This window comes from Bemisia tabaci, chromosome 4 (assembly GCF_918797505.1).
Source record: "Bemisia tabaci chromosome 4, PGI_BMITA_v3".
NCBI classification, from domain to species: Eukaryota; Metazoa; Arthropoda; class Insecta; order Hemiptera; family Aleyrodidae; genus Bemisia; species Bemisia tabaci.
Window position 1 is genome coordinate 61,352,568 of NC_092796.1, and position 27,549 is coordinate 61,380,116.

The 27,549-nt window shown below is 37.4% G+C and overlaps 1 protein-coding gene across 1 annotated transcript; it reads right to left on the reverse strand.

Moving 5' to 3' along the window:
* Positions 1-14,786: 14,786 nt before the first annotated feature.
* Positions 14,787-27,537, reverse strand: abs (ATP-dependent RNA helicase abstrakt). The gene is made up of 12 exons (XM_019043550.2): positions 27,347-27,537; positions 26,153-26,269; positions 25,455-25,590; positions 24,898-25,033; positions 23,353-23,562; positions 22,251-22,384; positions 21,174-21,330; positions 20,205-20,499; positions 19,587-19,755; positions 17,060-17,209; positions 16,338-16,520; positions 14,787-15,608 (listed from the first exon to the last, which is right to left on the reverse strand). The coding sequence occupies exons 1-12, from the start codon at positions 27,371-27,373 to the stop codon at positions 15,472-15,474; spliced, it is 1,851 nt and encodes a 616-aa protein (XP_018899095.2). The 5' UTR covers positions 27,374-27,537; the 3' UTR covers positions 14,787-15,471.
* Between the last annotated feature and the right edge of the window lie 12 nt (positions 27,538-27,549).

Consider the following 27,549-nt stretch of genomic DNA (forward strand, 5'->3'; position numbering starts at 1 on the left):
AAGAGAGAGACTTTAAGAATTCATCCGCCGTAATTGGCATTAACGATGATGAAAACCGAATACTTCAGATGCAGATCTGCAGTTCTAGATGTCAATCCGAACTTTCGGCAGCTTGACTTAAGTTTTCAGATGCTCATCTGAAACTTCAGAGATCTAGACCTAACTTCGGAGTCCCACGAACGAGTTTTCTTTGGATCGCAAGCCGATTTCACTGTGAAAAATTTCAGAGTGAAACCCGGAATGCATTTTACTGCACTGAGCCTATTTACTCTCCCAAAAAACTAGAGTGCCACGATTATAGATGATTGGGATGATTGATTTACGATTAGTGCATCGTAAAGAGAGAGACTCATTAAAAACAATTCATCCCGCTCCGTTAGTAATGGAGCATATACACCGCAAAAATATTATATTTTTCCCCGCGCTCATCTCTCTGGTCATCTAGGAGCACTTTCTGCGAAATTTTCAATGGTGTGCCCGTCGTGTTAGTTTGCCTTCAATTTTCAGTGTAGGCAACACGAGCTCCCACGTGGTCGAATAGTGGTATCATCTTAAAAAGGCGCGATCATGAATCACGATCACTCGGGCCACCTACATATAAGAGATTTTTACCAAACAAGGAGAAATTACTTTATTGTCACGTTCAGCTTGCCTTCACTTTTCAGTGTAGGCAACACGAGCTCTCGCGTGGTCAAATAAATAAATCATCGTGAGGGGCAAGATCACTTTGTACACTCACAAATAGGAGATTTGCCAAATGAGGAGAGGTTACTTTATCGTAATGTCAGTTTGCCTTCAATTTTCAGTGTAGGCAACACGAGCTCGTGAGACGGACAATAATAATAACTTTTTACCGAACGGAAGGAGATTACTTAAATTTCGTGTTATCCTACATCTCTATAGTTTCACCCTGATGTACCGAGTTTCGTTATCCTGTCTTATCCCGATGTCCATCCCGACACTCAATTTTCGCAAATCACTCCCAATTATGTAAAGTAAATATTGGTCAAATTGTAATTGTACTAGGCATTATCAACGTTTTAATCAAATTTTCCTTTAATCATAACTCGGACAAATCATGAAATTTTTGAGGTTTTGAGGTCTGGTGACAAACATGGACAGGTCAAACGGAGTAAAACTGTGAGTATTATTTGTCGATGAAAATGTTGATCAGAAGTTGATTATTCATCAACAAAGTAGTGCCGTAAAAAGTGATAGTTGTGATTTAAATGTTCATATTCGTACCGTCGTTTGGTTAAAAATGTAATACGACTAAAACAAGGATATATGTAACTTTAAATGCTCCAATTTGCCAATTATTACATATTTCCACGGTCACTGCTTTTTTCTTGGTGCTCATCGAGACGCTTAAAGCTGAGCTAGATCACTTTCAGTAACAGCATTTCTGTGAATTATAGCGGCTCCTCAACTGATTCTTTGTCAAATCAAATCGTGAGCACCTGTTGACTTAAATCCTCCATTATTTCACAGTTGATAATTTCCTATGGAGTTTTAAGGGCGTGGCGAAGACAGGACTGTAAATGCTGCTTGCTATCCTTGATGAGCATTCCATTATTGTCCGGGAGACTTCTGAATTCCGTAACGCAGTTAATAGAGGATTTGAACGTTTTGAATCAATGTACTCTAATCCTTTGAACTCCAGCAGAGATTTTCCCTTGCAGTTTTGCACAATGTAACACAGGGATATTCCTATTTCATGTACCTATCCAATTCAATTCAACGAAGAAAAACCTGACCTATCCTAACCGATATCAATAAGTTTGTCACACATTATTTGACCTCATGCTGACCATATTACTTAGAATATCAATCTGCTTAGCGTTCTATGAGAAATTTTAATGGATAGAGTCTCTTTCTCATTTCCTCTCTTTTTTTTAAAAAAAAGGTCAGTCTTCTTTAAAATATTCACGGCAGAAACGATACACACCAAAGACACTTTAAAATGTGCTGCGGGTGGTAAAAATGGCCACTCATTGAATGTTACGTGATTAAACGGAAGAAATTAATCTTAGTTTTCACAGATTTCTAGCTTCATGTAATCCTTAGAAAGATGATAGCTTAGTAGGTGTACTTTGTGTTCTGCAGTGTTAATCCTGCTTCGGGTGGATCAAATTAGTGCGGAATCTAAAACCACTAGCATGCGTTTTTATCCGTGCATCAGGTACCAGAGTACAGTGTCATCGTCGCACTTTATTGGAGTTTCAAACACCAGACGGCTTAACCGGAAAAACTATACATCAATTGTTTCGTCGGCGATATGTGCTGCATCATTAATATGGTGCGCGTGACACTTTAAAGTGCAAATTTTCCGCATGGCTCACCGTTTGCTCTATCCATTTCTTCTCCTCTATCCGTTCCTCCTCTTTTTCAGGGCCGGATTTACCTACTTGCCGCCCATGGGCCGCCTGTATTTTGCCGCCCCCTTCTCATTCGTTTTGAAACATCAATAAAAACCATCAAGTGAACGTGCCAGCGGGGGAAGGGTGCATAATACGCGTTTACTCGTGTTGAACACATTTTTTGGGAAAGCCCTGGCAACATTACTAGCGAAAGTTCACGGAACTTTGCACAAAAGTTAAGTTTCGTAAACCTATCTCTGGGTGGACAAGTCTTGTGGGCGCCATGGGTTTCACGCTGATCGCACTGTTTGCCGCAATGCGTGCAGTATTCATGCATTCTTGTAGGCGCTATCCGTTTCACGCTGACCGCAATGACCGGACTGTGTTTGATGCAATGCGTGAAGTATTCGTGCAGTCTTGTAGGCGCTAATATGTGTTACATGCCGATCGCCGCGCCGAGGGCTTCTCCTTTTCATCTGAAGTCCTCGTCATCATTTCTCTCTAAGTCGCGCCGTTCCAGGCCAAATTGCGTGTTTGGTTTCTCTCTTAACTCGACTAATTGAAGGTGCTGTCTCTTGTATCACTGAAAGACGACAAAGTTAGAAATTACTATACTCTCAGGAAATGAGAGATTTTGTCGCCTTTTCTCGTTAGTATTTTTAGCGGCTCTGGTGCTTGCACTAGAGCTGCTATTCCGGACGGTCCCAGCTGGGGAGTATCAATGCAGCATGTTACATTGTAGAGACCGCGCGTTGGTTGATGGGAATCGGCGCCATTTTCGGCTATGTTCCTTGTCATGACTTTATTTTATTGCATACTGTTTTATTGTTAGTCAATGCTATGTTGTGTATTGTATTTTTGGAATCATGGTGATACAGTCAATAATTCAAAACTTGTTTGTGCTTTTATCTCGTGATGGAAAAAATGTACTTTACGTTCAAAATTTGAAAATTTGAATTTTAAAGTTTTCGCGGTTAAGGAAGCTTTAACCACTGGGTTGGAGCTTCCTAGTTAATTACTCGATATCAGCTGATAGCAAACAAAGGTTACCAGGGAAACCGTAAACGTCTAACAACTATCGTGGCCATTGGGGCGATTATTGAAATGATATCGACTGTATGTCGCCGCTTACGACAGGACATAGCCCTATCTTAACTGTGTAATATATCGCAATTCGATATTGTTTTGATTTTTAAAAGGAGCAATTCATTCATACAGTTCCGATTAGTTTTGGCGAACGGGCCCTTAACCTACGGCACTCGGCTCATGGGAATTTTTTAACTTGTCCTGGACGGACTCGTCTGTAGCGCCTCGTTCTTCGTTGTGTGTGTGATTTCGTGAAGAAGTTTCTATGGCAATTTGCTTTTATTTGTGAGCTGTTTTTTCCATTCCGGGAACATATTTATTGAAAACGGCGACTTTTTCAACAGTCCTATTTTTATCTACAACATCTAAGTGGCCCTTCATAATCATTTAATTTTGGCCCCTGGCCAGAAAAAGGTTCGGAAATTGCAGTGATTTTGCCGAAAATGCTGAAGTAAGTAAATTTGGGCATTTTTTTTCCTTCTTCAAACTCTGTGGAGAAGCACTTCTCCTCCAGTACATCTATTTTTTTACTTATCTCTCGCAAGGTACATTTACAGAAGGTGTGTTCCAGTATTAACAGTTCAGATTCGTGGTTTTTTTATTATAACGCTTATTTCGGAAAGCAATTATTACATTGTTCAATTCTACTGACTTTCAACACTCGATTATACTCCCGGCAAATTCTGCAGCAGCGTTTCAAATGTTGACTCTAATGCTTCCAACAGCCATCCGATGTCTAAGGGTTTATCCCTAGATTTAGGGATTTTCCGGAATTTCCAGGGATTTAGGGATTTTTCAGGAAATCTAGGGATTTTTTTTTGATGAGGTAAAGTTACCAAAAATCAACTTTTTAACCTCAATTCTAGCTTCGACAATCGAAAACATTTTTTCATCTATATTTTGTAGGCCTTTTTGGCAACACTATTTTCCCCGCAAATAAGCCGGAAATTAAAACGATTGCGTCCTTCGATGTACTTGACATTCAACTGCATTCAACCTGTTAATAATAAGAAATCAACTAATATTCTTTCATTTTATTGGTCTGGATTAGCACTGCTTTCAGAGAGCGCCAAAATTCAAACGAGCCAATCAGATTTAAATATTGCAAATCGCTACATCGAATGACATCATGATTCTTCGTTAAAAATGGCGCTTTTTGCAAAATCTAGGGATTTTTTAAGTATATTTGAGCAAATCTGGGGATTTAGGGATTTTTAGCGAAATCTAGGCATTTTTTTTCTTCCCCGCTAGGGATTTAATATCGGAAGACTGGCTTCCAGTATCGTAGCGTTGATCGTCGCTGATGTCGAAATGGAACCTAATGCCGGACTTACTGTAACACCTCCATTCCTCAATTCCGGTGAGGAATACGTCTCTACCCTTAACTCAATATAAATATACAAATTGATAAGTGAGTGCTTTAGTCTCCTGAAAACAGAATTGCGAAACTTAAAATTGGAGAAAAATGATGAGTAAATGAAAAAATGGAACCAATTGATGGGATATGTCGCATGCCATTCTGACACAAAATATGGCGTCTATCGAATCACCTTAACTAAATAAAATAACCAAATTTTCAACTCTCAAACTATCAACTATCAACTATCAAATTTCAAACTATCAAAATTTCCAACAATGACAAAAATGATTGTAATATACCTATAATGTAATGAAATATACACGCTCTAATCATTTAATTTGTATTACCTTTATGTTATGTACCTACATGTTATACTATTTTTATAATAAATTTTGCCAACATGCTTTTCAATTCAGTCTACAACATTTCATTCCGACGTGGCAATAATGATTTATAATGCCCCTAATCCATTAAAATGAATTACAATAGTAATGCCGCATTATAATGTCGTATTATACATCGCAACGATTCATGTCCTACTGATTATTGATTATTGTAAGATGAATTCTGTTTTCTCTGATTGTATGTTTCATACGTGCGAAGCAAGTACGGGTCACTAGAAACGTGGTTCGTACGGGTGGCTGATGAAATTGATCTTCGAATACCTTTTGATGAGCTAGGGAAATGGAACCATCTGCATCTCATGGACAATAAATAGTTGCCGTAATTAAGGTCATCCCGTGATTAAGGTGCCGTGATTTAAGTCATAAATTCTTCATCTAATTCTTGATTCATCTCCAAAATGTCTGCTAAAGCTTTCATGCGCTTCTCCTTGTATGCATGAATGAGCAAATTGGGTATCGAACAAGCGGACACTTTTTGAAAATTCAGATGATTCTGGACAATATCGTACAGAAGTCCACGAGCTGCAGATAGAACCATTACCTCTAGCTCATCAAAAGTTATTCGAAGATCATTCAACAACCTCTTTGACAAGTTGCAAAAACTTTTCGTTAACAATAGTGTCACACGGTACTAGGAATATTTACTATTTAACGAACCTTATATTTCCCTGACTCAGTCCTAAATTATAGAAGTATGCGTTACTTTTCCAGCAATCCAAAAAAACAATTATACAAAAAACCAATACCTACACTTTCAGATATAAAAATGCAAATTTTTTGCAGCCTCGCTAAACGACTTATCAACCAGAGATTTTTTAGGAAGCGGACCTCCAAAGAGCTTTCAAAATTAAAAGTATACAACAAGTGATAATGCCATGTATTCGCCATATCAAAGCCCAATACACATTTATACACCGGCTACGTAAATCTGCTAAGTTACAAAACATGAATCGACAGTTGTCGGATTGTACATCAATGACAAAATGTGTCTAGGCCCTCATTCTTGACTACAACTACTGCCCCCAGAGCCGCTCTCCGACGCCAATGCGTTGGAGCTTCCTGCTTGTTTTGTTTTTAAATCCGATTCTTTTTATACCTATATTTACAAAAATTGCAAAATTTGCCGCCCCTTATAGATTTGCCGCCATGGGCCGCGGCCCATGTCGCTACCCCCTTAATCCGGCCCTGTTCTTTTTATTTCCAATACTTTCTCGACCTTAGGATGCAGCATGGCGTCTTTCTCTTCTTGTTATTCAAAAATACTAATTCTATACCAAAAATATCAGAGGCAAAAGAAGGACGTTAGAAGCTGTCATTAATGTAAGGAGAGGTTTTGATACTGAAATATTCCTGAAAATCTTCCAGCGCTGAGTTCAACAAAACAAAAAAAAAACCTTTTCTTTCACTATGTGAAAGCTTTCTTCAAATTCAAAATTTCACCCCCTCCCCTTCAAAAAAAAGATACAGATGATAAAAATCAAAATTATCCTACTGATAATGGGTTTCTTTCTTGAGAATATAGCGCACCGTCGAATTATAGCAGCATTGCAACCCAGAACAGATATATTTTGTTTCTGTAACGTTTCACAATCTATGTGTACACGGATTATATCTAGATTATGATCACCTCATGAGGTGATTTACACTCTGTATTGGTCAGCAGACGCTCGCCTCACCTCACCTGTTCATGCGATAGTCAATCAGGTTATCGATCCAACGACAAATCAGTGCTAAAGTAATCGAATGCCGTTGAGAAATATAGAATAATTAAAGGGGGAAAAAATTATTAGTGCCAAAATTACTACCTAAGGTGATACAGGTGAAAGATCAAATTGAATGATCCTGCTTGAGTTCAACTCTTATCGTTCGACTTACGATAAAATTCAAGACATCATCTGAGATAATTTAACTCATTCCGTCTTGTGTACAGATTATTTTCATGTAGCTATTACATTCATGAGGGCATTCAAAAAAGGCCCACTACTATTTATCTGAACTGAGAAATAGAAGTTAAATCGGTCGTGGACTGTATGTTAAGCACATCCCCGGCTTTAAAATTAGTCCAAGACAGTCCAAAGAAAGACATCTTCAAAGCCTTTTGTCGCCAATTTTTCTTCAGGGTTTTGGCAGAATGCAACAAAGTTCCCCGATTTTCTTTTTCAAACGAGGGTACGGATGTCGGAGGCGATTAATAAACTTTATCTCAAATCCTCACGTTTACAGCTTCAATTTAATTTATAGGCCAGATCACTTTTTGAGGTACCGAAATTGATTAGAAAATTAAAAAATTCAATTTGCTGAAAATTGCAAGCTCTTGGAAAATATTAATTTTATCAACTGCTTTCGCTTACTGAAAAAACTGCTACTGCCAAATGCATTTTAAGCCTATGAAAAAGCTCGACGAACAATTTTGATTTCCTGAGGTTACGAAATTCGATTATCGACTTGAGCTAAAATAGCGTTTTCCGGAGATCAGGCAGGTCCTGTAAGGTATGAGCGCGTACAGCTTAAAATCTGAAAAGTGTAAATGCACAACTTTCAGAGCCGGATTAGGGGGGTGGCCACATGGGCCGCGGCCCATGGCGGCAAAATTAGGGGGCGGCAAATTTTGCAATTTTTTTAAATTAAAAAATCGGATTAAAAAAAATTACAAACAAGAAAAGGTGACCAAATCTCTCATTTCCGGAGAGTACATTAATTTCTAATTTTGTCGTATTTCGGTGATACAAAAGACTGCGCACCTTTAATTAGTTGAGTTAAGAGAGAAACCAAGCACGTAATTTGGCCTGGAGCGGCGCGGCGCAGAGAGAAATGATGACGAGGACTTGAGATGAAAAGGAGAAGCCCTCCGCGTGGCGCGGCGGTCGGCATGTAACACATATTAGCGCCTACAAGACTGCATGAATACTTCACACATTGCGTCAAACACAGCACGGTCAACAGCGGTCGGCGCGGCGTGAAACGCACAGCGCCTACAAGACTACGTGAATACTTCACGCATTGCGCCGAACACAGTGTGGTCAGCGCGGCACGGCGGCGGAAGTTAAAATTCTTAAACCACATTTACGTTTGTTCTTTCTTAATTTTTAGTTCAAATCTAACAAATGAAAGGCCTTGTCCACACAGAGACAGGTTTACGGAACTGAGCTTTCGCGCGAAGTTCCGTAAACTTTTACTAGTAGTGTTGTCAGGGCTCACGCAAAAAATGTGTCCAACACGAGTGAACACGTCTTATGCACCCTTCTCCCTCCGGCACGTTCACTTGATGGTTTTCATTGATGTTTCAAAATGAATGAGAAGCGGGCGGCAAAATACAGGCGGCCCATGGGCGGCAAGTAGGTAAATCCGGCCATGACAACTTTTAGCATAATTTGACGTGGATATCATAGTTTCCTCAAAAAAATTTTCCGAATACTCTCTTTTATACTTTAATGTAGCCACCTTTACAACTCTAATCAGTCGCACTAATTGCAAATAATTGTGTTTTTTGCCGATCGATGTTCCCTGCTAAAAGTGTTACATGAAGAATGGCATGTAAATGGACGATTTCCATGAGATTTGGCATGTAAATAGCCAACTTCCATGAGATTTGGCATGGAAATCGGGGTGTAACGCATGGAAGGCGAGACGTTTCCATGAGGCTGGCATGGAAATCCTGACCACTTCCATCCAACTTGCATGTAAATAAAGTAATTGCCATGCAACGTGAAAACTATACTGCATGGAAAAGTATGGTTTACATGCAAGTTGGATGGAAATGTTCCAGTTTCCACGCCGATCGCATGAAACATAGCTGGTGCCTCCCAAGTGCATGGAAACATTGGGTCCGTCAGTGGTGCGCATATTATTTATTTCATTTCATTTAATGACCTATGCAGGGTTGCCACAGAATTTAGAAAATGAAATTCCCTGACATTTCCCTGATTTCCCTGACACATTTTGGTGAAATTCCCTGACAATTGAAGATGTGACGGATGGTTAAGAAGGCATAATTGAAAATAGTTATCAGGCAAAATTTCCTGTTCAAAATCTGAAACCCACATTAGAAAGCAAATGAAGGCGTTTTAACAAATTTTCCCATATTTCCACATTTCCCGGTATTTCCTGACTTTTTAAAATTCCCTGCATGGTACATTTCCCGGTTTTTCCTAACTGTGGCAACCGTGCCTATATTACTGACGTTCATCCAAATGAAATTGATTTCCCTAATTGGCCTAAATTGTGTTTTCATAGACGTTTCGGTATACGGCACCTACGAGGAGGAGGGGGGGTTTCCGTGGTGCTTTCCGTGGAGAAATTTTCCATGGAAAACCAGCACGGAATTCCATGAAAAATTTTTAGCAGGGCTGCGGGAGAAAAAGTAGATTGCAGCACTTAACAAGCAGAAATGCCTGAAATAAGGTAAGGGTAAGATCCCCTGTAAACATATTGGGCCAAAGAAAAATAGCCAGCTCCTCCACTCGCTTGCTTTCCAGTGGGTACAGTCAGATAAAGGTCTCAAAGTCCGACCAATTTTTGAGGGTGACTTTAATTTTATAATTCTTGCATTAATCATAGAAATTTTAGGTGGAGTCAAATGGTGCAGGTTTATTTACATGCCAAATTTTGCATGTAAATACAGTTTCATGGAAATATCTGGAAAAAATTTCCATGCCAAATATTTTCATGGAAAAAATTTCCATGCCAAATATTTTCATGGAAAAAATTTCCATCCGAATTTTCCATGAAACTGTATTTACATGCAAAATTTTACATGTAACACTTTTAGCAGGGTTGGCACACGAGACAAAAAGGCTTGCCGCTAAAGATCTAAAAAATTGTCCACAGCCACAACTACCTACGTGATTAGCTCAGTTCTCCCAAAAACATTTCTCACAAATACCCCCCCCCCCCCCCCCCGAAACTTAACCACATTTGCAGTCATGACGAGTCGCACACCTTGCAAATCGCGTTTTTCTCCTTCTGAAGTTACAGGCAAAGCACAAATGCGCACTTAATATCTGAAAACTTGTCATTCCTATCAATAATTTTTATTTCGACCGAGAAAATATGCCGTACACATCAATTTCTCTTTTTCAAAGACCTTCTGACGAGAAATCGTATGCGCTTTATGAAGAGACGGTATAAATTTGGACTCGAAAAATGAACTCCTCTTGTGGATTTATAATATTTATATACGCAGAATAACTATTTTCCCTCCTTTTTCGGTCAAACAAATAATCTTAACCCAACCAAGCCGAGAAAAATTTTTCGGCCTAAGAAGCCCCGGAGTGACTCGGGACCAAGCGCATTCGATTTCTCGCCCGAAATTACCTAGTAATCAATACCCATGACGGCACAGGTTTTCTCACGACAAAATTGGGAAAAAATGGGCCCAAAACATCCCTAAAATCTCAAAAAAGGCCCATTTTTCGGTCAATGAAGCTTCGGACCGATTCGGGACCCTGCTCAATCGATTTCTGGTCCAAAAATACGTAGATTTCATCATACATGTACCATTTTGCATATGCACAACCCATCGGAATTGAATCATTGATCGTTTTTGAAGGCCATTTCAGCGCCAAAAACACAAAAATCGATTTTATTTTCGAAGAGCTCGACAGAATATTTTCATTTTAGGCTTAAATGACTGTGTATGCATCCTACTTCAAGATCCCGAAGGAATTTTGAGTGGGAAACACTATTTTATTTACCTCCCTCTGAAACGAACCGTGCACGGGCATAACTTTTTGCATAATGGTTCAGCATAGGATCCAATTTTTAAAGTGATTATGTCGATCTCCATGCGTGAAGCAACTCCTGTTTGTCAGCACGCCTGCTTTTCTACCCTGCGTTAAAGTCTCTCAAGTGATTCCCTTTCTCCCTCATCCTCCTTTCTTCTTCCTCTTTCCTCTTTATTTTATTCTAGTTCCTCCACTTCTTGCAGCCCAAAGGCACACCATTAAAAAATTTGACGCTATTCTGACTAAAGTTATCGTGTTCACAACAAATATTCGCCGTCAGAAACCGTCGAACTACTTTTTCGGGAGATGATGCCACAATTCGATCGCGTAGGAGCTTGTGTTGCCTACACGAAAAATTGAAGGCGAACTGACATGCCGTCGAAGTAACCTCGTCCCGTTTAGTTAAAATATTTCGTGTATAACCCAAAGAGCGTGCCATATTTCACGACGATGAACAATTCGACCATGTAGGAGCTGGTGTTGCCTACATTGCACATTGAGGGCGAACTGATGTAGCTTTGAAGATTCCTCTTCCGGTTCGGTAAATAGCATGTGTTTTAGTGCTCTCTGATTGATAATGCCAATTTACGACGAAACCAGTTTTTAAACACGTGGGATCTGGTAGGCTGGTCCTAGCGGATTAACCGGGGCTCTTCATTTATGCGCTTATTAGTTAACATCCCGTACGTGCATAGTTAATTTTTTAATTACTATTAGATACAAATGATGAGTAAATGGAATGAAAAAACCAAATTATGTACTGTGCTGCCGTTCTAAGAAAAACGCCGCACGAACGTTCGTTAGTTGCGCTAAATTTCCACCCATGAAATGTTTATTTTTGAGGAAAGTTACTTATGAATATTTTTCCTTGAAATTTTCAGATCTTCTCGGTTAAATTGCGAACAAAATCGTCTGAAATTTTCGAGGAAAAATATTCACCATTTTCAGAGTAAATTCATTCTTTATTGAAGGAGATACGGCAACATCTGGAGGCTATAAGTCTAGTTCGCCTTCAGTAACCGAGATGACAATATGAGAGGCTTGAGAGCTCGAATCGTTGCATGCAGTAACGTAGCTTTGCCACTTTCGCTCCGTCCAGGAAAGGAATACAGAGTTGATTACTCGCCTCACTGGGTGTGAGGTGAGGACAAGGAACCTCGCCAAGACAAGGACAGGACAAAAAAAGAACCTACCATTTCCTTGATTTTTCGTCAGAATAATGGAACAAGGTGCGCCCGATCTAAATTCCAAACTGGTGGCACTGGAAACGTTGATGACAACGCTTAAGTGCAACTATTCGTGCTCGAGAGGTGCCCGGCTTGCATATGTGAAAAATTGAAGGCGTTTTGGCTGCGTTCCTCGTCTCAATACTGAGAATTTATCGCGTGGATTTTTTAAGTATAGGTAGTTTCATTTTTTAGCATTATAGCAAACCGGCCACGAAGCATTTCCGGTTTCGAGTATCGACGTTTAATTGTTGAACTACCTAGCCTGAATGAAGTAGATTTTTTAATTGGACCGCGTTAAATAGAAAGGAACCAAGCCACATCAGCTATTGCCAAATTTAAGGGGGCGAATTAATTTTTTACATGAAAACGGCAGGGCGGATTTTCGAGCAACATATTTTTTGCCTAACCCCCAGGGAAAAGGGGGGGATGGGGGGTCAAAGTCAAAACCTTTAAATTAGCATAACTTCTCAACGGTTTGTCGTAGAAAGATGATCTTGGTGTCAAAATTTCCAAAAATATGAGAGCTTTCAGAATATATGTATGAAATTAATAAAATTTTAAAATTTGACCCACTTTTGGGGCATTTTACAAGGCCCCCCTTTCGTAAATTTTCGTTTTTTGAGATTTTCGATTGTTCGGTTCGCACGAATCAAAACAAAAACAATTTCAAATGAAAGTAGAGCGTTTAAGCTTTAAAACAAGCTCAAGATGATCTTGGGGAAACGATTAGAAGCGGAGTTATAAGTCTTCAAAGTTGACGCGGCGCGCGGGAACCTTGTATGTTCCGAGTCTCAGGTCACCTGCGCGCCCCGGATTGCCTACAGGTTGCAAGTTTTTGTGTTTTTATGCTTCTGTAGGTCATTTTTAATGTAAATCATTCAATGAAGATAGTTGAATCAGAATTTTTTAATTTTACACAATGGGCCTTCGGCGAGGTACACCACATTAACGTCAAAAAATTTTAACTGCGTTTCAAATAGCCCCCTCAAGCATAACTGAGACTTGCTTTGAAGCTCAAAGCTCGTCTGCTTCTACAAGAAACTATTTGGCTTTACCAAGTGGGTTCCGTCAAGCGCTGTAGCTTATAGCTCAATTAAAAAATTTTAAAATTAGGGTACCCCAAAATTTGGCATCAATGGGTTATAATTTCTAAATGGTTCAGTTCTGTATGGAGCATATGTATATTTGAACTGAGGGTCCATGGTTTCTTCTAAATTATAAGAGCAGAATCGTCATCGTCAGCAAATGTTTAATGAGGTATGATGGACATAATGGTTGATACTCTAAGCCCCCTCTCGCTCCTCCTGTAAAATTAAAAAAATTCGATTATTCTATCTTCATTGAATGATTTACATTAAAAATGACCTACAGAAGCATAAAAATATAAAAACTTGCAACCTGCAGGCAATCCGGGGCGCGCAGGTGACCTTGAGACTCGGAACATACAAGGTTCCCGCGCGCCGCGTCAACTTTGAAGACTTATAACTCCGCTTCTAATCGTTTCCCCAAGATCATCTTGAGCTTGTTTTAAAGCTTAAACGCTCTACTTTCATTTAAAATTGTTTTTGTTTTGATTCGTGCGAACCAAACAACCGAAAATCTCAAAAAACGAAAATTTACGAAAGGGGCACCTTGTAAAATGCCCCAAAAGTGGGTGAAAATTTAAAATTGTATTAATTTTCCTAACATATATTCTGAACCGTTGAGAAGTTATGCTAATTTAAAGGTTTTGACTTTGACCCCCCATCCCCCCCTTTTCCCTGGGGGTTAGGCAAAAAATATGACCAGTTTTGAGTGTCTGGGAAGACCCTCTAATTTCAGTGAATTTTCTGCATAGTACGACGCAAATTCCTTAAAATTTTCAAAGGAATCCGCACAAACGTTCTCTCGTAAAAAATTGACATGCCCAGTTAAATTTGGCAACAGCTGATGTGCCTTGGCTCCTTTCTGTTAAACGCGGTCCAATTTTTCATAGATAAAATAGGTAAAATGCCAATGCTAGTGCGCCTGAATGTCAAGTATTTATCTCGTGGATATTTCAAGGATAATTTTCTATTTAACGAAAAAACAAAAACTCTAATGAGGCATTTTTAGTTTCAAGGTCCCATTTTGATTGACTGACCTGTATAAATAAAAATAAGATGTTATTGGTGGTGGAAAAAAGTAAAATATGGTGCGATTAATTCTTATTATTTAAAATGCAACTTATTGGTGCATTAGAAATAAACCCGGTTCAAATAATGTAAATTGCATAAGTGGGAGGCGTTCACACATATTGCAATAATTGTTGTTTATATCATAGCCTCCTTCATTCTTTGCACACCATACGTCTCAGAGAATTTGATTTTTTTCAAAAACCAATTCTTATCTCAATATCTTGCAATCTCTAACCCTTGATTTCACATGTTACTTTCCAATGTGTGTGTTGATATGAGATCATATTTTCTTGGTGGAAAACGGGAGAATAACATGGTCCATCTCAAAATTGGAGAGCTAAACTGCATGGTCTTCCATCTTGAAGGGTCATTAATTTTTTTTTCCACCTTCCTATCACAACCTAAGATTACGAATGCACATTTCATGCACTTGTGAGGATTACAGGATGTTACAAAAATAACAATACATTTTAGAGGGGAGATAAAAATCATAATTTAATTTAAAAGAGATTACCTATTCTTAAAAATTACAAAAATCACAAGACGCTTCAATATACATAATTACGAAATATGTAAGAGTGATAAGACTGACAAACAAGAGGCATCAGTCAGATTAGGAGGAAACATTACAGATTCAGATTGAGAGAGTTTTCTTCATAAAAAGTTACCATTCTTGAGTGCGGTCTTTTATGGAGTCAGAGAGTGGCCAAGAATGATTGCTCATGTGTAAAATCACCATCAGTATTCATGGTCTAAACAACATATCGACAGTGAAACTTCCAAGCCACGTATTTTGGTTTGCAATGTTGCAGATTTTCTGTCATGCTTTATTTTTAAAATAAAGCACAACTCAACGTCAATTTTAAAAAAACTCTGTGATTTTTCTCCTCTCTTTGAGGTAAAGTCTAAACGAACCTCAAGGAATGATGTTGATTAGTTTTCTCTTAAAAAAAAAAAAAATGTAGCGGAGACTTTTGAGCACCGTAAACGAGATACATGATTTGGAGTTTCACTGTCGAAATATTTTCATCCTCATACCCGTAGAATGGGAATATCAACATTGAAAAGAAGATAGTTGACGAATGGTCAAATGTATTAAAATATAGGCCAAAGTCATCCGAGAGGAAGATGTGCTTGGCATTCTCAATACCACCTAGTAATCTGCAGCATTGCTGGCGAGATAGTCCCTTCTTCCAATGTTTGAGGCTTGCTTGTTCTGAACGGCCTCCAGCTTTGGACAGTCCGTAATTCTATGCCCAAGACCACCACAGTAACTGCAGCCGCGCTCGTCTGAAAAGCAGTGAAAAGATTGCTTTAAAAATCTGTTTTTATACTAATTTTTGTTTTTGTGTTAACAAATCATATTTAAAAATATTGTTACTATTACGAGAACTAAATGGCTTTCATCTATCACCGAGAATTTAATTTACAAAGGTATTAAGAAACTAAGTAACGGAAGATGATACAGATTATCCAGAAGAGCAGGAATTTTGAAACTATCTGTCTTTTGTTTTGAAAACTGGTAGGTAAGATTACCAGTTTGATTAATTTACTTTGATAGATGAAATCATTCTTTCAGGGGTTTTCTGCCCTTTTCAAAGAGGTTTGTTCTTTGAATATGATGAGTCCTAGATTACATAAGATTATGCTGAGCTAACAAACTGCTGGTGTAGAAAAAACTAAAAATCAATGACAATAGAATTCAGTCGCTCATTTTGTGGGGGAAGAAAAGGGGAAATATTTAATGAGAACATTCCCTTTCTGAATACTTTGATCACTATGGTTAAAATTGTTAATGGATTGATATTCATCTCAAAGTTATAAGTTAAGACAAAGAAACACACGTACCGTAGCACATGCTCATTAAATAAAAGAAATCTATTCTTTGGAAATTCTTACATATTCATACTAGGGTCATTCAACACACGATTTCATGGCATTTTACTTTAGAAAATCCTTGAAAGATTAAATTTAGCCCACTAGAAGATATTAGGTATATTGATAAACAAAGGTACATACCTCCAAGATAAAGGTATTTCTCATTCTCTGATTGTAGTTGCGCCAGAAATGGAGGAACTTTCTGTTTGGCTTCGATTAGTAGATGCTTGAGATCAAGCAAGACTGATTCATCGTTTGACTTGTTGATGAACGTGGTAGCTATTCCTGTTTTTCCAGAGCGACCTGTACGACCAATTCTGTGGACTAAAAATTAAAATGTATTATATTAGACTCTTTTTTTTAAACAGGCAGCATATTCAACAAGAAAAACAACTTCAAACTTCAGTTGTACAAATTCACAGTTACTGAAAACCAGGGGTGCAGAAAATGCTCGATCTCACGATCCTAGGATCACAGGAAATGTGCAACAAACCTTGGATCATGAGGAAATTTTAAAAAATGATGACTATTGTACATTGCGTATTACTCTAAATTATTGTGGGACTAAATTTTACATTTTGTAGAAATAGTGGGCGTTCGGCCACTTTGGACATTTGGCTTTGAAGATCAGAAATATGACAAGGAGGCAAAAACATCCGATTGAGGCAAACGGTCAGCATTTTGGAACTTTTTGCACTCCTGCTGAAAACTTTTGGCAGTAATTCAAATAATTATTATAGTAAGACAAACACCAAAGCATGGGGGCAAGTGTTGAGCCATCATTTCTTTTCTTTAAAAAGAAGAAACTTCTGATAAAATATGAAAATTGAAGAAATAAATCAGGAGGAAACTTCAAAACTCACCATAATTTTCAACATCATCTGGCATATCATAATTAATGACATGTTGTACATCAGCAAAATCTAACCCTTTGGAAGCAACATCAGTTGCAACCAACACATCTTTCTGACCATTCCGATACGCTTCTACAGCTTTTGATCTTTCTTCTTGGTCTGAAAAATGGAGAGAACAGAGGTGAAGTGAAAGATTATAAAATATTTCAAAAGCGTTACAATGCTCACATCCTTACTCCTTTGATGAGGAACACTGATATTTCATCACAAGGAAAGACGACTACATTTACGTATTCATCTCTTCAGCAAATGCATGGGTCCAATATTAGGTTCTCAAGAGCAAACTATGATAAGAGGTTGTTCCATCTACCATTGAAACTGGGCCCAGAATGAAATCTCCTCATCTTTTCAGGTATCAAAGGGCATGGTCAGGGACACCCAAAAATGGTTGAATTTTTTCCAAATTCCCCCCTGGGGAGGGGGGGCGGGGGGTTATATGAAAAACGGTTTTTTGGCTATAACTTTTGAACGGTTTGAGATATCGATTTGAACTTTTTTTTAAATGAAAGGTCGTTTAAAGAGCTTTCTTTTGGTATATTATGTTTAATAGTTAGGTCAATTTTTGACCAATTTATGGCCTGTCAAAAATTTTCCATGAGTCCAAAAATCAGATTTCTGTAGTTTAGAGCAGCGACGATCGCATGCAGATGAACAAAAAACTGTTCAACTTATAGCCCTCTCTCTGACGGTTAAAATGAGCCCAAGATCATCTTGGGGAAACGATTTGTCTCCGAGTTATGCTTCTTCAAAGTTGGCGCGGCGGGGTCCGCTTCCGCGGGGCAGCGCTCCGGAGTACGATAGTTCACTCCCACCCCCCTCCCGTCATGCCACGCGACGCAAACCGAGGAAGACTACCTTTAATGATCATTTGAACAGATAAATGCACACAATATACGCTATTATGTTGTACAAGTATTATTAAAATTATATTAATATAATAAATAGAAGAGTGGAATCTCACCGAATTTATCATCACCGCAATCCATAGGATCATCGGCAGTGTGATCCGCATTTTCATCCTCATCTTCGTCGTCTGAAAAGCCAAAATCGACTTTTCTGAGAGGGAAGCACTCGTTCAAAAAGGCTGAAGGCGCTGGTTTTTTGTGATAGCGCCCGTAAAACAAATACCACAGTATAGTTACGACGTGAGCACAAGGATTGATGGTACGCGCACCGTTCTTACATGTGCAGTAACTTGCTTTAATGGCCTCGCTGGATTTTTTACTGGTGTCGATTAATATAAATATATGATATTCTTTTTTTGATTTATGCCTCGATAGGATCCGCGATCGAAGAAAAAGAGGCGAATTTACGGAAATATCATATTTTTGAAAATCTGGTAAAAAGTTATCCTTCGTCACTTGAAAGCAATATTTTCCATTAGCAAAATGGTCTGCAATATAACTTGCTGCAAGTCCAATTTGATAACTTCCCGAGAGGGTGTCAAGATCTTCGCTCCTCCACTGTTCTAATTGTTTAAAATGATCTGTCGTCAGGTTTTCAAAAACTACTTTTTTTCGGAGCCATTTCTCGTCCTCAACAATTTGTTGCACAATATTCGGCTCATTCAATTTTTGGAGCATTTGAATGGCAATTTTTGCGTCGTCACCATCACTTTGCAGGCGTTGAAAATATAAATTATGTATCGCGGACACTATGCGATAGTCGTCAAACAAATTGCCGGATCCAGGTATATTGCTTCTCATTTTATAGAGCGTTTTCAATATAATTTTAATAATACTTGTACAACATAATAGCGTATATTGTGTGCATTTATCTGTTCAAATGATCATTAAAGGTAGTCTTCCTCGGTTTGCGTCGCGTGGCATGACGGGAGGGGGGTGGGAGTGAACTATCGTACTCCGGAGCGCTGCCCCGCGGAAGCGGACCCCGCCGCGCCAACTTTGAAGAAGCATAACTTGGAGACAAATCGTTTCCCCAAGATGATCTTGGGCTCATTTTAACCGTCAGAGAGAGGGCTATAAGTTGAACAGTTTTTTGTTCATCTGCATGCGATCGTCGCTGCTCTAAACTACAGAAATCTGATTTTTGGACTCATGGAAAATTTTTGACAGGCCATAAATTGGTCAAAAATTGACCTAACTATTAAACATAATACACCAAAAGAAAGCTCTTTAAACGACCTTTCATTTAAAAAAAAGTTCAAATCGATATCTCAAACCGTTCAAAAGTTATAGCCAAAAAACCGTTTTTCATATAACCCCCCGCCCCCCCTCCCCAGGGGGGAATTTGGAAAAAATTCAACCATTTTTGGGTGTCCCTGACCATGCCCTTTGATACCTGAAAAGATGAGGAGATTTCTTTATTAACAATTTACTCGGATGAATAAAAAATAAAACCTAAGCTTTAGAGACATAATGTATTATCAAGGATGTCAGCTGCAATCTGACCCCATTATTTTTGCAATGAATCAACATCTCTCTTAACAAACGATACAAAATAAACCATGATTTACCTTTGCCTCCGTGGATTGCTACAGCTTCAACACCTTTTAAAAGTAAATATTCATGAATAGCATCTACATCTTGCTTTTTCTCTGCAAATATTAACACTGGGGGCGCTGTTTTCTGAAGACACTCCAACATGTAAACGATCTTAGCTTCTTGTTTGACATATTCAACTTCCTGTGAGACACATTGAAATAAATTGAAAAATAAAATTTGAAATCAAATAACCAATATGAAATAAGAAACAAATATGAATGAAAAAAGAAGAACAAAAAAATACCTACTAAAATACAAAAGACCTGTTTGTCAAAAAAATTTCGAGTTATTCAGTTTTATTTATCCACACGTCAGTCCTGTAAAAATTTGTCATCACTACAATGATTTGAACTCAGGATCTATCGACCTACCTACAATCAGATGTACTGACTACTAAACGAACCTTGCCAGGGACTGTTCCCCCCCCCCCCTTCAATAGCTCAATTTTGATAGTGTTTTTCATAATGTCCATTCAAATCATTTAATCTAATCGTCGAATTTAAGAAGTCATTTATCCTGCACCCTTCATCAAAACTGTCAAAACAGAATCTTTCATCAGGATCAGTACGTAAAACAAGAAGATATCTTACCTGAATAACGTTCAATGATGCTGCTCCAGCACGCCCAACATTAATTGTGATTGGTTTAACCAAAGCTGAGCGAGCAAAATTTTGAATTTTCTTTGGCATAGTAGCTGAAAAGAGTAGAGTTTGCCTTTGGCTCTTAAAGTATGAAAAAATTGTTCGCACATCTTCTTCAAAACCCATGTCAATCATCCTATCAGCTTCATCCATGCATAAGTAGCGGCAAACATCAAGACAGACTATTTTCTTGTCTAACATATCCATTAACCGGCCAGGAGTGGCTACCATTATATGAACACCCCTGAGAAATTTAAAAAAAAAAAAATAAAAATTAAGTAAAAAGAATTGTTTGGTCAATTTTGTGTTTCGATTCCTTGGGAAATCACAATATTTTGATTTAAATGGTCCATAAGTATGGAATGTGTGAAAGTTTTCATTCATCTGTGAAATAATAGAGACACAGGAGGCAAAAAAATTATGATCTAAATTTTGAGAAACGCAAGCACTGCAGTCTTGAAAAGCATTTTAACGCATATTAAAGTTTTCAAGGCACCAAACTCCAGACAATTCACAGAAAAAAAAATATTACAAATTATGTTTGAAGAAATTACAAAGTTATGGTAGACAAAGCGTGTACTTATTAAACATTACCTCTTCATTACGAGGAATGCAACACCTGCGTTCAGCAAAATCATATCAATACCACTGCACTTTCGCTATTTGTTGGCACCTTTCACCCAAAAGTATTCACATTTTCAGCTCTATCTATGAGAGGGATCAGAACTACAACTTATAAACTTCCCAACAGAGAGCGCACCAATTTTTTTACAGAACAAACTAATTTCTGTTCCTGGTATTGAATCGGTTAATAAAACTTTTCCAGGCTCTATAGAATATATTACACTAACTGAAAAACCGGGAACATAAGATGGAAAATGCGTAGATGTTTGAATGTAAGAAAAAAAGTCAATTCACCTGCTGATAACGTCAGTTGCCTCAGAGACAGGAGCTCCACCAATAGCTAAACAGCACCTGATGGCCGGTAAACCATCATTTTTTATATGTTGGGCATAGTAGTTGATAATGTCATGAGTTTGCTTGGCTAATTCACGGGACGGGCAAATTATTAATCCTGTATTTTTCAAGACAAAATGAAAAAAAAAAAATTAATATAAGTAGGCTTGTTGTAATGTGAACACAGAAAATAAAAAAAAAAATCCCATATCAACAGTGAAACTCCTGAACCATGTAAGTTGTTTGCGGAGTTTAAAAATCTCCGATCCCATTATTTTGTTTTGAAGGAGAACAAATCAATATCATTCCTTGATGTTTTCTCAGAATTTTATTCACTCACAGAAGAAAAATCACGGAATTTTTCAAGAATTCACATTGAGCAGTTTTCCACAGTATGTCATAGAAAGTCTGCAACATAGCAAACCAAGACACTTGGTTGAGAAGTTCAATCAATACGCACTTGCAGTAAAAAGTTCCTTTCTTACTGAGAAAGGAGAAAGAGAAAGAAACATTTTTTTAAAACGCGTATCAATGGCATCGCTTTGAGCTCCCTTGAACATACATACATTTGATACATTGATAGCTACTAGCATTCAAGCTAACAATAAATGTGAAAAAAAAAATCATCATCACTTAAAGTGGCTCATTACTATGAAAAATTGCTTATCTTATACATCAGAGTTTCACTTCACCTAGCTAAAATATTGGGATTACTATAGAGAGCCTTTTTTGGATCACTCTGATGAAAAATTGTAATTAAATTATCAGGTTTGAATAAAAATTAAAATCAGATTATTAGAAAACAACTCAAGGATAAACAAAAAAGACTCCAGCGCCAGCGTCCAGGCTCCAGTTTCTTTGGATGCTACATAAAACCTTAAAACCTGACTATAAAAAAATTGCATGGTTCTCAGCTCATTCCCGATTTTTGGAGCTTAGGATACCACACTTCTTCTGGAGTACAGAAAACGATTTAGCACTGTGATTAAAATGCAATAACAATGAAGGTAGATACAAGAAAATTGAAAATCATCATACCATAAGGGCCCTCATTCTTCATGAATGGAAGTTTGTATTCTTGTTCCAAACAAAACATCATTAAGGGCAGAATAAAGACAAGAGTTTTACCACTACCAGTGAAAGCAATGCCTATCATGTCACGCCCAGCTAATCTACAAACATAGAAACAGATACATTTTCAACTTTGAAAGGTTTTTGCAAGTGTACTTGGGTGTAGGCATGATGGTAAATCAAATGATGCATCACTGCCTGACGAATGGTTCAATTTTTAAATTCCTTCCCAAATATGTGAAAATAGTGTTAGATTTAAAAAAGCTACAGGTAGAATCCTGAAGTCTCTTCTACAAAATTTGCATTAGGAGTCAAACCATCAGTTGAGTATTGGAACTTTTGACAAGTCTATTGAGAATTAATTATCCTATCTCATTTAAAATGTCTACAAAGATATGTTATTGCTATGTAATAGTTGAGTTGAGAGTCCATGTTAAAGCTTATAAAAGACTACTTGGACTACATTTTGCAATTAGGAATTACTATTTCTGGCTTGGTTTAGAAACAACGTATATACCATTATTTTCCCTACATGCGCAAGCGTTTTTACAGATGAGCCAGACATTGTAGTTCCAAATTGCAAGATGTGGTCCTGTACTTAGGCGTGTAGAATGTGCTCCTAGGAGGGGGAAATTAAATTGGATTGCATTTTGCAAAAATGAAGTACCTATAATTTCTGGCTCATCTTGATAACAGCATATAAGCCATGAGTTTTCCTACGCAGATAGGTGCTTTTATGGATGAGCCTGAAATTGTAGCTCCTAATTAAAATGTCTAGTCCAATTTCTGTTCACAAAGTTATTTTCGTGTAAAGTACTATATGACAGTGCTTATTTTTGGTTGATATAACCTTGACTGCGCTTGTTTTTTTTTTTTTCGTTAGAATTACTCCAACCTGTGGAACTGTGTAACAGTGCGTAAAGAAAATTTGCCTTCTGCTCGAGAAAGCATACACTGAAGAACTTTCTGCCCCTCATGCTTGTGTTCCCTTCTGACAAGCACTCAAGTTTGATTGTCATTTATGAGCAGATAAAAAAATAGGTATTAACTGAGAAATTAGTCTACTTACACTGCAGGTATTCCTTGTATTTGGATTGGCGTTGGTTTCTTGATGCCTTTTGCCTCCAGGCCATGAATTATGGCTGGATTAAGCTTCATTTCTTTGAACGTACGGCATGGAGGGGGCACTTCATCTCCTTCGACTAAAATGTGTAATTTTTCCCTAATCTTGTTCCTTTTTGCTTCAGATAACAGAAGAACACACCTGGGAGCTCGCCAACTGCCAGAATAAAAATATAATGGTTTAATATCAGTTCATAAATAGAGCTTCAGAAATTCCTCAGTCTAGAGAGTTTTCCATAATATCACCTACATTAAAGTGGGCTTTACTAATTATTACAATTAGATGCTAGATTTAAACCACTTACATTTTCTTCATTGGCATGGATTTGACTGTTACAGTAAATCTACTTCATCAGACATCATCATGTATCTATAGTACATCTCTTCCTCTTCATAAATCCATTAATTTTTCGCACAGTTTTTGAAACATACTTTCTTAGTACTTTGGGAGAAAATTTGAAAGACCATATTACTAACACCTACAAAAATGATAATGGAAGAAACACTTTAGGAGGCAAAGAAGGAATATCGATTGCCTCAGAGTTCTCTAAGTAATTGTTACCAGAACTTTCAAAGAGATTCTTCATTTACAATTTCAGTAATGGAAATAAATTAAACAAGACATAATGAAATTCTTTCAGAATAATTCATTCATAAAATGCTGAAGTGTATTCCTTGTGAGATGAGCAAAAAAATTTGACTGTGCGCAGAAATTAAAGACAGAACTCTAGTGCAGTCAAGTAACAGTAAGAATGCTGATTGGATTTGACAACTTCTGATGAGAAAACTATTTACTACATGAGTGAGGAGGATCTCACTTTTCTGCTTCGGACCATTATTACTTGCTGTGTTTTGAAGCAAGAGATCACAACCTAGTTTGATAATTGGCAAATATGATACTTTTCATAGCAAATAGATATGTAATAGATAGATAGTATTTTATTTGACCCAGACTTTTGGGTTTGTAAAACAAGTTCTTGACATTTTTAAGGTAAACAAGTTTAAAATTTATAAAATATTACAAATGGTTTTTTTTTTACAAAAATTACAAAAAGTTAAATATTAAACATGTCTCTGATTATCAATGCATTCTTAATTTTATTCGTTTAGAATGAACGACCTTACTTTCATTGCAGATTGAAATAGCAAATGATTTGAAATGACAATTTCAAGGGAGATTAAAATTCTGGGTATCATTTTTTGAAGAACCACAAATCATTATGAAATGGCTTTACTCTTAAAAGTAACATTACCAACCTAGGATAGTCATGTATACTTAGAGACCAATATCCTACTTCTTCATGCTGTCAGTTGTTCATCTCTCTATTTCCCATTAATTTAGTTCCGTTTACTCTTGTTGCTTTGTTGGATCCTGATTTCTAATTGATTTGATAGTTCGTCAAATTTTAGATGTTGTCATCATCCAAAAAGTATGATATAATGGAAACACTTCTTTATGAAATATATGATCATTGACTGAATAATGTTTTACCTTGTCCTGATTGGATTCTTGTACTCTATACCTTTCGCCAATTCAGCTACACCCATAAGAGCTTTCCTCTCTGCTACACTTTCCAAAATTTTTTCTTCTTCTTTCAGTTGTTTTTCCATTGCACTTTCTTTTTTGGCTGTTAAAAATAAAACATAAAACGAATTCATTTCTGATTTACTAACTATATACATCATGATAAAAATTCACAAGATTAAAGTTCAACCCCTTGAGTTGATGTTGACTCGGTCCTTTATGTTAAAAAGAAATCGTCTTCAACTTATTCTCAATTTGAGGAAAATGGAATCGAGTATTATTAATAATTTTTTTTTTTTCAATATTATTTTTTTTCTGATGAAAGTCTAGTCCACATGGCTCATTACTTGCATAATCAGTATTGACAAGGAAAAATAAACTTCTTTGAGGCCCTCTACAATGATGATGAAGAGGAAGATTAAAAAGACCAAGTTTGGTATTTTTTGTCATGCTTTAATGTTTCTCCCATACGTAAAATTTAAATCTTTAAGCTGTCGGAAAAAAATTCAAGGATGTTGAATTACCCTCTGCCATTTTCTTGAGCTCGGTGTGCTGATCCAATAAACTAATATTAGATTTTCGTCCCAAAATCTGCATATCTTCGTCATCTTCATCATTTTCACTCGATGATTTTGTTTTTTGCAAAGTTTCTCCTTTGAGCTGAAACAAAAGAAATTGCAGCATCTTGAGAATGAACACATTTTCAAACAAGCAACAACTAAAATACTTAACATAGGTAAAAAATGGAAATTCACTTCCTGAACAATACTCTAATAAAATGGATCCCTAAAATGAATCAAATAGGTGACAAAAATACCTGATTCCCAAAGTGACCACCAGAAGATGTATTAGGATTTTAAACACACAAATAGCTAAGTAAGTCCTAAACCAAGGAAAAGAGAATTTTTTACTGATCTGTGAAACTAGTCAAGTACTTGACCCCCTGCTGTCATTTGGGTATGGCTGGGTGTCCTGAAGATCCAGCAGAATGTTTTGGCAAAACATTTCCTCGCATGATAAATCATAGTGTAAGTAAGTAAAATGCAAACAAATGTCATGAGGTTCTCTGAGGCGGCTCACCAACGATTTCAATGTTCCTCCTCTTGTCTGTACAGTGTACACCCACTATGAAGAATTCATAAAAAAAAAAAAAAATTCAACAGATACTTTGATCCCCTAAATTGTGTATCACACTTTAAAAAATACAACTTAAAATTTTTACCTGAGTCAATCTTCCAAGATTAATCAACTGGGCTTTCTTGCGATCCTTGACTGGCACATATGGAGTGTAATCATCATCAGACTCTGAGGATTGAGATGAGGACTCCCTCCGATATTTCTGAAACATGATTCATGAATATTTGTAGACTACCTAAGGTGAGTTATAAATATGAGAGTGTTATTGTTCAAAATAAGGAAATCTTTCCCTGTGTTAAGTAAATAAATTAAAAGTGCCTAGGTGAATATTGTAGCTCAACCAATATACTTATTATCATCTTTACATCATCTGTCAGCCTTTAAATTTTGTTATCTATTTAGGTGCAAGTTTGTGGTGAATTATTTAATCTGATGGCCGGTGTTCGAAACTCACACGCGCCAACGTGCCATTAGCGCCTAAGAAATCTGTCATGGCGCCTAAAAAAAGAAGGCTTTGCGCCAACGTCGCCCCTAAAAATTGCCCCTCTCCCCTCCAAAAAAATCCTAATTTTGCTGTTTGGTGATTTTTCGACATTTCCCCCAAGTTACAGTCACTAGTTCTGTAAATAAAACATCTTGCGTCTGACTTTTCACTAAATGTGCCTTTGTATATAGACAAAAAGTCAATTTGGCCCCTAAAAAATCTTCAATGAAAAAATCAAGCTTGATGCGCCACATGGCTCCTGAAACTCAAAGGAGAGTTTCGAACACTGCTGATGGCTTGAATGCAAAGTCCTGAAGTGCATTCGTGATAGACAGCAGCCTCTAGGATATTACCCAGGAGAGCATGGCAAGTTTGACGATCGTTCACTTCTGTTGAGACAACGCTTTTAACCCAGTGACTGTCATGACGGTTCTCCCTCACCGCAACGGCGCAGCACTTTTAGCAGCTGGAGAATGGAGCATTGAGCGTAGAAGAGTTGATGACAGTGGTTATACCCCAGTTGGACAAAGGGTAACTCCTTGAGCAATTCATCAATATAATCCCTGTTGTCTATCACAAACGCACCATAATACTAACTGCATAGAAGTTGAAAACGAACTTTCAACTACAACTTATGATGAGGGATGAGTACAGATGAGCGCAGGCCAAACAATGATGAATCCTATTTGAGTACTTCTTCAATATAATAAAAAATTAAAATATGCAAAGACCAAACTGCATGTTGATCCTCAACCAAAAATATAAAATTCAGAAAAAGAGGCAGGCGGACTTTACCTTTCGCACCGGCGCACTATCAGTCATGATTTATTTTTATAAATAACGAGCAATTACAAAAAAACACAGTGACAGCACAACACTGCACTTTTAATAAAATATTCTAGGACGAAAATCCTGCATTCTACGGTTAGATAAACACAATTTTATTCATTCCACACTTGAACGTTAGATGAGCTTCTCATTTTTATCAGTTTGTTTTG

Excerpts from the sequence above, each read along its gene's own strand:
- abs (XM_019043550.2), bottom strand. The coding sequence starts at position 27,373 with ATGACTGATAGTGCGCCGGTGCGAAAG. Across the intron at positions 22,385-23,352 it reads ATACAAGGAATACCTGCAGT|ATTAGCTGGGCGTGACATGA; the intron begins GTAAGTAGACTA and ends CTATGTTTGTAG. Across the intron at positions 19,756-20,204 it reads CATCATTGAACGTTATTCAG|GAAGTTGAATATGTCAAACA; the intron begins GTAAGATATCTT and ends TGTGTCTCACAG.